The sequence below is a fragment of the Oncorhynchus tshawytscha genome, linkage group LG02, assembly GCF_018296145.1.
Source record: "Oncorhynchus tshawytscha isolate Ot180627B linkage group LG02, Otsh_v2.0, whole genome shotgun sequence".
Classification (NCBI taxonomy): domain Eukaryota; kingdom Metazoa; phylum Chordata; class Actinopteri; order Salmoniformes; family Salmonidae; genus Oncorhynchus; species Oncorhynchus tshawytscha.
In genome coordinates, this window is record NC_056430.1 from 16,290,130 (window position 1) to 16,302,856 (window position 12,727).

At 41.0% G+C, this 12,727-nt stretch overlaps 1 protein-coding gene across 4 annotated transcripts in view; it reads right to left on the reverse strand.

Moving 5' to 3' along the window:
* The window catches only part of LOC112263077 (voltage-dependent calcium channel subunit alpha-2/delta-2-like), a 296,787-nt gene that overhangs the window by 70,903 nt on the left and 213,157 nt on the right, over nucleotides 1–12,727 (reverse strand). For all 4 annotated transcript variants that reach the window (XM_042331135.1, XM_042331134.1, XM_042331138.1 and 1 more), the window contains 2 exons: nucleotides 10,461–10,592; nucleotides 10,297–10,354 (listed from right to left, as the gene is read on the reverse strand). In XM_042331135.1, coding sequence (XP_042187069.1) covers nucleotides 10,297–10,354; nucleotides 10,461–10,592 — 190 coding nt within the window. The remainder of the gene's footprint in view (nucleotides 1–10,296; nucleotides 10,355–10,460; nucleotides 10,593–12,727) is intronic.

Consider the following 12,727-nt stretch of genomic DNA (forward strand, 5'->3'; position numbering starts at 1 on the left):
CAGGCAGTCTGTGTGTTGGAGTGAGAGGATGTGTGTGTGCTATTGATGTGCATGTTTACTCATAAGCAGCAGTCCCTGCGGTTATATCCGCGGGGCAGGTGGGTTTAGGGTCATGAAATACTGTATTTTGTGGAAGAAGAGCGGGTGGGTGGCGGTCATCGATAAAAAAGATGCATTAAAAAATTCATACATTTATCATTGTTGTGCTATTCATATCTATAGGCTACATTGAGGTTTTTCGTTCATCATTTTGATCTGGTGTTAGTGCGTAGCCTAAGCTTCAGGGCCCAACTGTAGCGCACCAAATACAAGGCAATCACCAAATGCTTTCCAGAACTTGGGCAGAAAGGTTCATATCAATCCACTGAGGCAAAAAGGACAATGTCAGAGTTTAATTCAATAAGAGAAAATCGACAAAATGAAAAGTGGAAATGAAATAAAATGGAGGGACAGAACAGTAATGTAATTTTTGTGAAAGATTTTGTGAAGTGGTAAAAGAAATGAAAGCAGTTATGTTACGTGCGATGATTGTGAGGTGCTATACAAATTCAAGAGTCGTAAGATGGGAACTGTAGCCTACTGTTCAGATGGGTTAAATGGAATAGTAGCCTAACTGAAATCTGGACACTGGCTGTAGGTCTATAACCTCTCACATAGTCTAATATAACATTAACTCCTGCACAATTAAGCATTTCTTGCAGTAAAATGATACACCACATGTACATTTTGACTCATGAACAGGAGTGGAGAAATATGATTTATTTCAGAATCTTGAGAGAATGAATGCACAGTTAGGGATCATCTGTAAAGGTACTATCTTTATCAGCAACATAAAAGCTGACATTATTTCAACCACATAAAATATGCATCCAGGCCGAACTGAAATCTTATCAGAAATATGTCAGGTGCTTTTCATTGCTTCGTATTTCCTTGAAACTGATGTAATTTGAACATTTTGCACAGAAAATGTTACTGATTTTCTTTTGTTATTGCATTTCCTTACCGGTCCCTAAACATCTGCAGTGCAAGAAGAGTTGAGATAAAATAGAAAACTTTACTGATGTCAACTAGATTGAAGCATTCATCGATTTATGACATTATTCGGGTGATCAAGGGTTTATTTAGTCTTCTAGGGAAGTAATGACAGAAGAAAGGCTGCATGTATCTAATTATAGTTATGTTGACTACCATGGCCTCCCGAGTGGTGCAGTGGTCTAAGGCACTGCATCACAGTTCTTAACTGTGACACTAGAGATCCTGGTTCAAATCCAGGCTATGTCGCAACTGTCTGTGACCGGGATACCCATGGGATGGCACACAGTTGTCCGGGTGAGGGGAGGGTTTTGCTGGCAGGGATGTCCTTATCGCATCGTGCTCTAGCGACTCCTGTGTTGTGCTGGGCGCATGCACACTGACCCAGGTGTACAGTGTTTCCTCTGACACATTGGTGTGGCTGGGTTAAGCAGGCATTGTGTCAAGAAGTAGTGCAGTTTGGTTGTGTTTTGTGGGACGCATGGCTCTTGACCTTTACCTCTCCCGAGTCCGTATGCGAGTTACAGCGACAAGACAATAATTACCAATTGGATACCGGTAAAAAGTAAAAAATGAATAAGAAGAGATGTTGACTAGCCAATAGCCAACAAAAAGGTTGGAAATTATACGCTTAAACAAGTTATTCCCACCCCCTTTCAAAAATCAGCTGTCTTACTGTACGGCACATTTTCTATTGGCCTATTGTCAGGTTAGGATTGGGGCATCAGGGCATCAGATTTTCACTTTATCACAAATAGTTGGGTGTTTGCAGATGGGTAGTTAGCAATTGCGGGCAGGTGAGGGCGAAGAAACAGCTGAGTGCATATGTGACTAGTTTCAGGAACTAGGCATATGTCACGTGTCACTACTTCACAGGAGAGCCATTTGAATACAAACTTGCAATTTTGGGCAGAAATTCCTTCTGGAACATGTGAACTTTCATGTGCCTTAAAACAAACGTATATGCCACCTGTAAATACGAATAAAATCGTTAAATTACAGAGCCTAGTTGGTTTAGCCATGGAAAAAGTCCAACCAACCTTCCCGCTTGCCACAATTGGCTGAGATAATGAGTGGGCTGGACATGCCAAGAGATGAGTTCATATTGGTCTACTATGATAGATGCTTCTGTCTATAATATACTGTAAGCTGGTCAGTATGTATAGGTAATCCTTTCTAACGCAGCTTTTTTGAATGATATCATGTAGTAGAATTGCATAAGTGTTGCTCTCCACTTTCTGGAGGACCACGTTTTGAAATCATTGAAATCAGAGTATAATAGCTAAGGAGATGGAGTCAATTCTGGCGTTTGATTGCAAATGTGTAGACGGAGTCGAAAAGAGAACACACAGAAGGCTGTTGTATAAAACACCTGTCTCCGGATTACATCTTCAAACTAAGGGCAACCATGGCATCTGTGACAGAGAGGGAGAAGCGTCCATCCATGTAAGATAGTCTAGTTAGCTACATTTTCATAAATTACACCTTAAGTTAGCTAGCTAGCTAACATTAGCTGGTAAATATTTCAATACAATGTTTATAACGTCAGTGCGACAACTGTCGATAGACGTAGCTGGTAAATTCACTCTGGCTATCTACTCCGATTTCAGAGCACTTTCGTCTGAGTGTGCCAGAGCGCAGAATATCTGATGCATTTATGAACGCTCAACGCCCGTTGAATATGGCCAGTGTCAGTAAACTTTGGCAAAAAAGCGTAATTAATTTGTTGCCAACAACACATTTGCAGTCACCAAAGCTGTGCATAACATAAAAACAGCCTAACCAGCTGCTCTAGGGCGAGTGAAATGAGCTGTTCTCTCTTTTGTCTCTGGAAGTAGCTAGAAAGCTAGCCAACACTAACCAGTTAGCTTGGGTGCTTGACTGTTGTTGTTAAGTTAGAACGCTCGGATCAACTCTACTTTTCGTCCAGAGCTTCCAGTGTGCACTCTGAAAGCTCTGAGAGTGAAATGCTCTGAATTTACGAACAGCCAATCTGACATTGCCCAGAGCACACTCTGGCATTCCAGATTAAATTTACGAACAACTGTAGTATAAAGCAGCATTTCGTCTTAAAATCTTTGGTTGTTTAGTACATAGCCTCACATGTGAACCCTTAAATAGATGGGTGGGGCTAAAGCTTAAAAGGGTGTGAACGATGCTGAATGGGTGTAGACAGTTCTCTGCTGCCAATGCCTGAAATTAATTGCAAAAATCACTGAAGTCTTATATCTCCCTCATTAACTTAAAGCATAAGCTGTCAGTTTACCGATCATTGCACCTGTACACAGCCCATGTGTAAATAGCCCACCCAACTACCTCATCCCCATATTGTTATTTTTATTTTTTTCTCCTTTGCACCCCAGTTTCTCTACTTGCACATTCATCTTCTGCACATCTCTCACTCCAGTGTTTAATTGCTAAAATGAAATTATTTCGACACTATGGCCTATTTATTGCCTTACCTCCCTAATCTTACTATATTTGCACACACAGTATATATATTTTTCTATTGTGTTAATGACTGTATATTTGTTGTGTAACTCTGTGTTGTTTATGTCGCACTGCTTTGTTTTATCTTGGCCAGGTTGCAGTTGTAAATGAGAACTTGTTCTCAACTGGCCTACCTGGTTAAATAAAGGTAAAATATATATATTTTTTTAAGTCAAAGAAGAGCTCTCCAGTAGGTACCAAAACATTCAGGGGCCATTTTCTCAAAAGAGAGGTTACAAGTTTATCAACTTTCAAAGCAGAATTACTTTCCCATTGTTCGATAGGTGTAGTGAATGATATATAATGATATATGATATATAAAAGAGTCTTTACTTTTATCCAATTTAAAAAACACAATTTCGAATTTTGCTAAGACCAAATTGAGCCGGTCGGTCACGTATGTGTGTCTGTGTATGTGTTGTTTAACCATTATGTGCTACCCCTATTCCCTTGAAAGGTCTATTGCTGTCACCTAACACACACGTGATTGGCTTACCTAATCCAATGGGCTATCTTTCAGCCCCCTGCGATTGGCTGACCCCTCAAGAGAGTGTCACAACCGGACGCAGCGCTAGACCATAATCATACAAGCTTGACCTGACACATCATGGCACTCCCTGCCACGGTAACACCTCTGAAGGCTGCATGGGCACAGGTTGCTAGGCAACATGCCACAGGAGCTTTCAGATAGGATGGATGGAGTGTCGGAGACCAACAGGCAGAGAGGAGAAACATGGGAGAAATGGCAGTGACAAACATGGAGAATCAGGGGGTGACATGGTGCTCTTCCGTGGAAAACATCCCTCTCTTTCTACCCCTGTCTGAATCCAAAATCCCTTCCTTTCTCACAGCTCTCTCTCTTTCTCTCTTCGATTCTTTCTGCCTCAAGGAAGACTCTTCTCATGTGTAAGTGAATTAAAATGGGTTGTCATATCGTATGTTGGAGGCGAATGTACATGTACTGAGAAAAACAAGGACATGATCCTCCTTCCAACATGTAAGCGGTGTACTGCATCACGTTAACACAAACAACCTAATTACGTCGTGTTCATGTGGAGGTGAACAGTGTTTTACAGTTATTGTGTGAGAGCCCCACGGGGGGGTGATGGAGTTAGGAACCCTTACTAGAAAAGGCTGCAGTAAAAGTGTAGTTACTGCAGTCAACTGTCGTATTTTGGACTGCAGAATAGCTGTAGTAAAAAACACTGTGTTATTTTGGATGCAGTATTTGCCACATAATGCAGTTAAACTGCACTCTGACTGCAATCTTTTTTCGTAAGGGATACCCTGCTCTAGGTTGTTCATATTGATATAAATACACTGAAGCTTTACTGTCACGCCCTGGCCTTAGTATTCTGTGTTTTCTTTATTATGTTGGATAGGCCAGGGTGTGACATGGGTGATTTATGTGTCTGTTTTGTCTAGGGGTTTTCTAGTCTATGGGCTTGTGTTCAGTTGAGTGTTCTAGGTAAGTCTATGGTTGCCTGGAGTGGTTCTCAATCAGTGGTAGGTGTTTATCGTTGTCTCTGATTGGGAACCATATTTAGGAAGCCATATTCTTTAGGTATCTTGTGGGTGATTGTTTCCTGTCTCTGTGTTCTCTGCACCAGTTAGGTGCTGTTTCGGTTTTGCCACGTTTTCTTATTTTGTATAGTGTTCACGGTTTTCATCTTTCATTAAAGATGTTTATAAATAACCGCGCTGCATTTTGGTCCTCCTCTCCTTCCCAGGAAGAAAATCGTTACATTTACTTCCAACTACCTCATCCCAATTACTGTATTTATTTATTTATCTTGCTCCTTTGCACCCCAGTATCTCTACTTGCATTCATCTTCTGCACATTTATCACTCCAGTGTTTAATTGGTATATTGTAAAGTATACCTATTGGTATACTTGCCACCATGGCCTATTTATTGCCTTTACCTCCCTTATCCTACCTCATTTGCACACACTGTATATAGACTTTTTCTACTGTATTATTGATTGTATGTTTGTTTATTCCATGTGTAACTATGTGTTGTTGTATGTGTCAAACTGTTTTGCTTTATCTTAGACAGGTCGCAGTTGTAAATGAGAACTTGTTCTCAACTAGCCTACCTGGTTAAATAAAGGTGAAACAAAAAATAAATAAACACAAACTTGACAAATACATCTACTTGACAAAAAGTTTAGTTCAGCTTAGCATTAGCTTCTCCCTCACCTTCAACTCAGTCTCACCTTTGAGTAGCTTATATATGTTGTCTTATATATGTTATGTATATGTATATGTGTGTGTAACTGTTTGTAATAGCATGTTAATATGGGTGTGTAATGAGGCATATTCTTAGTCTCACAACTGACACTAAATTCTTCCGCTGCTCTGTTGTTCGCAACAAACTTTAGTCTGAGACTACCATCATTGAAGTGATTTGTGGTGACGAGGAGCGAGAGAGGCGTTGTACAAAACAAAGTAATCAGTGGTTGGATCGTCTCTAACCAAATCAGACTATCAAAGCCAATGCCAAATTTTCAAAAATGCCTCTTTACCCATTTGTGTTCTGGCTATGGCACAATCCAACGGTTTCTGGACAAATCAGGCAGCCACGAATGTGTTCTCATTCGGTGATGGATCGGGGACGTACTCAGATCCAAACTCATTGTGGATAAGAACCTAACATCTGTGGACGTGGAGTATCATTTGGCTGGAGAATTGTGTTTGTATTACATTTTTTTTAACCTTTATTTAACTATGCAAGTGAGTTAAGAACAAATTGTTATTTACAATGACGTCCTACCCCGTCCAAACACGGACCAATTGTGTGCCGCCCTATGGGACTTGCAATCAAAGCCGGATGTGATACAGCCTTGAATCGAACCAGGGACTGTAGTGACATTTCTTGCACTGAGATGCAGTTCCTTAGACCGCTGGGCCACTCAGGAGTCTGAGTAGTCAGGCAACCATACTCTATTTTTTTTATATTGATATAAATACATTGCTTCTTTACCTGACAAATAAACCTAGAGTATACTGTAAGTATGTTACTCCTATACAGTGGGAGTTTGTTGTTTCTCTCAGTGCATTGCCGTCCTGCCCATCCAACACCCCTGGCCAACCCCTGGCCTGACCTGAAACAGCCAACCAGGCATAGTTGGAGATGGACACAGAGAGACAGCCAGGGACAGAAACCACCATCAACTCTAATCAACGTGGCTGTCATGATTATGTCCAAGGTGCTTTAATCTGTGCCCAGGCAACAGGCAACTATTCCACAGAGTGACTATGACAGGTGGAGGCAGGATGGAGGGATGGAGGGGTGAGGTGGGGCTGTTTGGCAGCACACACCCCTGTGCTGTCGAAAACGTCAAACTGGCATCCTCTCTGAACCCTGGCCCTAGCAGAGATCTGAGACACAGTAGGGATTCACAAGCCAAATGGCAGGTGAACACTTAACACAACACAGTAGTGATTCACAAGCCAAATGGCAGGTGAACACAACACAACACAGCAATGCTACTATTCCATATCTTATTTGCCACTTGGCTGTGGTCATTGAAGAGAATACATTCTCTGTGGTAACTCACTGAGGTAAATAGGGGTTAGATAATGCTTTAACCTCAATGGCCTGAAACAAAGGACAGCACTATTCTATTAAAGGGAGTCTGATGAACTCATGGAATCCATTTTTATGTCTCCAGTATGAAGGAAGTTAGAGGTAGTTTTGCGAGCCAATGCTAACTAGTGTTTGCACAATGCCTGGAAGTCTATGGTATCTACTAGCATGCTAGCAGTTACTATAGATTTCCAGACATTGCGTTAATATTAGGTAGCAACTTCCTTCAAACAGCACGCAGAGACATAAAAATGGTATCCACAAATTCATCTCAATCTGGCGACGGAGAAGTAGACATAGGGCTTCATTGCCCTGAAGTATCCCTTTAAGTTCAGAGGAAAGAGGGACAACTAAGGTTCATGGTAGACTAAGCCTGCAGGAACACAATATAGGATTGATTACATTAGATTTCCCACTACAAGACAATGACAAAGTTCTAATTCCAAATATTTAAATATGTGGCGCTTGAATATTTGATACCAGAATATCTGGCATTCTATAGAAAGTGCATCAGGAACAATAAAATGTGTTTATAATACATATTGCTTTAATTCATTGAGATGTAGAAGTGTATTGGAAGCATATACTATTTGAACCATTCATATCAAACCAAATAATGTTATTGTCCTCAGATTGAATAGCATATCCTAGAATAAAGCAGGATTCTGTAGAAAATAAACATTAAAACATTCTCCAGTGTTAAATCAACACAGACAAACTGAAATGGTCCACTCACACAGACAGTGTGGTGAAGAAGACGCAACAAAGCCTCGTCAACCTCAGGAGGCTGAAGAAATTTGGCTTGTCACCCAAAACCCTGACAAACTTTTACAGATGCACAATCGAGAGCATCCTGTCGGGCTGTATCACAGCCTGGTACGGCAGCTGCACCGGCCTCAACCGCAAGGCTCTCCAGAGGGTGGTGCGGTCTGCACAACGCATCACTGGGGGCAAACTATCTGTCCCCCATGACACCTACAGCACCCAATGTCACAGGAAGGCAAAAAAGATCATCAAGGACATCAAGAACCTGAGCCTCTGCCTGTTCACACCGCTCCCATCCAGAAGGTGAGGTCAGTACAGGTGCATCAAAGCTGGGACCGAGAGACTGAAAAACAGCATCTATCTCAAGGCCATCAGACTGCTAAACAGCAATCACTAACTCAGAGAGGCTGCTGCCTACATTGAGACCCAATCGCTGGCCACTTTAATAAATGGATCACTAGTCACTTTATAGAATGCCACTCTAAATAATGTCACTTTAATAATGTTTACACATCTTACATTACTCATATCACATGTATATACTGTATTTTATACCATCTATTGCACCTTGCCTATGCCACTCGGCCATCGCTCATCCATATACTTATACGTACATGTTCTCATTCACCCCTTTAGATTTGTGTGTATTAGGTAGTTGAGGAATTGTTAGATTACTTGTTGGATATTACTGCACTGTCAGAAATAGAAGCAGAAGCATTTCGCTACACTCGCATTAACATCTGCTCCCCATGTGTATATGACAAATACAATTTGATTTGATTTCAGTGTTGGGTTAAGGACATTACAATAATATTTCAATATTTACAAGTCTTTGCCACATGCTCTTATGTACGCATTTATAAAGACTTCAAAACTGTCAGCAGACATGCTCAAACTTTAATGAACATAACCATAGACCACTTAAACTGGTACAACATTTCCAATCACGGGTGGCCAAAAATACCTAATTGAAAGACACACCCCCACTAAGCCACATCTTCATTATGATTTCCCTGTGTGCCTTGCCTTTTCGAGTGAATTGGAGAGTTACCACCGATGATGAGAATGGCGCCGGAGGGAATGGCAGTTATTTTACAGGCTCCTGACCAATTGTGCTATTTTGTATATTTTTGTGTTGATCTTCTTTTGTTTATAATGTTTCCACTATCGTTTTCTATGACCAAAAAGAGCATCTAGACATCAACAGCTATCACTAACTTCGATTTGGTCAATGACTTCTACTTCAATGAATCGGAGGTGAAAGACATATTGATTATCCTGGACCATAAAACCTAGCAGTCAAAAAGGGAAATGGTTCCAATAATTTTCCCACCTTTCATTTTCCCATAGGGTATTTTTGAAATACTTAAAATAAGGGCTGTGTTTAGTGTAGGCTTATCCTGGCATGACGTTTTGAAAACTGTGTAAATCTCTCTAGGACAAGGTGACTTTTATCAATATATTTGCCTGTATTTAACCCCCCAAAAATGAAATGCTAATTAGCTGCAAATGTGGCTATTATAAAGAACTACAAATGCCATGATGATCTGGATGAGACTGCTGAATTGAGGCAAAGGTAAGAATCTCTGGATTAACTATCTAATGTAAGCTAAATGTAGTAATAAATTGCCTAATTTCTTTAAATGGACAATTCTGTGAACTTGTGCAAGTTTTAAATTGACACAATACCTGTTAGCAAAGGTGTCAGCTAGAGATGACGTGCAGGAGCTTTCAGGGATTTGTAGTTTTGCATGATGCCTACTTGAACGCTAATTAGCATTTTCAAATATGAGCGTAAATAGAGCCAAATAAAAATAAAAGTCACCATGTACGAGAGAGTTTTACACAGTTAACAAAACATCAAGCCAGGGTAAGCCTACACGAAACACAGCCCTTATTTGAAGTGTTTCTAAAATCCCTTATGGGAAAATAAATGGTGGAAAAACAATTGAAAACATTTCCCTGTTTAACCACTAGGTTTTAGTGGGTATTATGACAACTCCACTGTGAGGCTCTATAGAGGCCGGTGCGCAGGCACCCTGGTGAGACCACAGAAGCAAATTTTTAAAATCTACTCTTCTATTGGTGAAAACGAACTAACTGATTGGATTAGTTTAGAAAAATGTATGCTATTCATCTTTGTGTAGCATAAGATGAATCAATCAATGCAAAAACAATCACATGCAAAAACACAGATATTAAAAACAATCCCAAAAAATCTACCTGCAGTAGAGCATGCTGGGAAATATGATAAAGATGGGCGTAGTTTTGATGAGACTGTTTTACTCTCCACAGTGTAAAACAATAACTACATCACTGAGTGCTAATTTAACTCGTACAGAGTAAATTTAATTCCTGAATCAACACTAGAAATGTAACACTGAAAAATCAACACCGATCAATTTGCAGTGTACCCACCATGGCCGCCTGCGGACGTCATACAGGTCAATCTTATTGGGTGCTCTCCATGGAGTGGCTGGGAAAAGGAAGACATGTCAAACATCATTCTGAACATCAGCTTGATCTTTTTTATTTATAGTTCAAGTTGATAATACGCTTATTAATAACGATCCGGGACCTACCTGGGTAATATCTTGTGACCCCCGTGGCGCTGCCGAACACCTGCCAGCGCAGAGAGCTGTCCTCCCGGCGGTTATCAATGAAAACCCTCTCCAGAGCCTGGGTCCAGTTCAGCTCATTCAGGATGACTGGTGCTGCAGGACAGGATGAGAGGAGAGGAGGACACACTGTCAGCATAGTGTGTACAGTACAGCACAATCAACATGGCAATGACCACAGTAGAACTGGGGGTAGAGCAGATCACATACTTATACTGGGTGTCCAGGATAATGAAGAAGTAATCCAGGACAATATGATGTCCTACAGGCCCTAGTTTTGTCACACCTGGACTACTGTCCAGTCGTGTGGTCAGGTGCCACAAAGAAGGAAAATTACAATTGGCCCAGAACAGGGCAAAACGGTTGGCCCTTAAATGTACACCGAGACCTAACATTAATAATATGCATGTCAATCTCTCCTGGCTCAAAATAGAGAAGAGATTGACGTCATCAATAGAGATTGACGTCATCACTAGAACTATTAACATATTGAATGCACTGAAATGTCTGTTTAAACTACCAGCACACAGCTCAGACACCCATGCATACCTCACAAGACATGCCACCAGAGGTCTCTTCACAGTCCCCAAGTCCAGAACAGACTACGGGAGGCGCACAGTACTAAACAGAGACATGACTACATGGAACTCTATTCCACATCAGGTTTTTATTTATTTTTTATTTCACCTTTATTTAACCAGGTAGGCTAGTTGAGAACAAGTTCTCATTTACAACTGCGACCTGGCCAAGATAAAGCAAAGCAGTGCGACAAAAACAACAACACAGAGTTACACATGGAATAAACAAACATAATGTCAATAATAGAATTGAAAAAGTCTATATACAGTGTTTGCAAATGAGGTAGGATAAGTGAGTTAAGGCAATAAATAGGCCATAGTGGCGAAATAATTACAATATAGCAATTAAACACTGGAGTGATAGATGTGCAGAAGATGAGTGTGCAAGTGGAGATACTGGGGTGCAAAGGAGCAAAATAAATAAAATAAATAACAGTATGGGGATGAGGTAGTTGGATGGGCTATTTACAGATGTGCTATGTATAGCTGCTTCTGATCTGTGAGCTGCTCTGACAGCTGGTGCTTAAAGTTAGTGAGGGAGATATGAGTCTCCAACTTCAGTGATTTTTGCAGTTTGTTCCAGTCATTGGCAGCAGAGAACTGGAAGGAAAGGCGGCCAAATAGGAATAGGCTTTGGGGCGGCAGGGTAGCCTAGTGGTTAGAGCGTTGGACTAGTAACCGGAAGGTTGCAAGTTCAAATCCCTGAGCTGACAAGGTACAAATCTGTCGTTCTGCCCCTGAACAGGCAGTTAACCCACTGTTCCTAGGCTGTCATTGAAAATAAGAATTAGTTCTTAACTGGCTTGCCTAGAAAAATAAAGGTAAATAAAAATAATAATAATTATCTCAAGTCTTAAAAATCCTTCTTTAACCTGTCTCCTCCCCTTCATCTACCCTGCTTGAAGTGGACATCAATAAAGGATCATTGGTTTCACCTGGTCAGTCTATGTTATGGAAAGAGCATGGTTCCTAGTGTGTATAACTTAAGGTCAGAGCTATATCTCACAAGTCGGTTGTACTTTATGAAAGGGATTTATGGGCCTGATCACCCATTTAACCAGAACTGGAAAACATGTTGAATGTTAGACTCATGTCCACATATATTCCACCATCAGCATGTCGCTCTCCCTCTCTCTCCTTCTATTACCACTCTTGCACTTTATATACTACTTTGTATCCTGTGAGTGCTATAATGCCCCTCTCCTAACACTCCCCCCCGCCCCACCCAATTCCTCATCTCCCCATTACCCGTGCTACCATATAAAAGGCTTTCAGTTCTTAACCCAATACCTGTCCTGCTATTTATCTCTAACTTTGCATCCTGTGCATGCCACCAACCCCCCTGCAACAGAGAAAGGCTTTCAGTTCCTGTTTAATAGCTGAGCTGGAGTCAGAAGATGGGGCACGCAATCAGAGGTTTAATGGGCTCTTGATTAAAGGAGAAACAGGACGAGGCGCTGAGCTGAGCATAACTTCACTGGCTTTCCTGATTTAATTACTCAGCCAACCACAGCCAGATAAGCCGCTGAACCACCAAGTCCAGCCTTCTCCCCTTCTCGTTTGAATTTCACACAAATAAACAATCATTATCCACTTTTCCCATGATTTTCAATTACTGCTCCGAGTTGCTGACGAACTGTCAGGTTAGAGAGA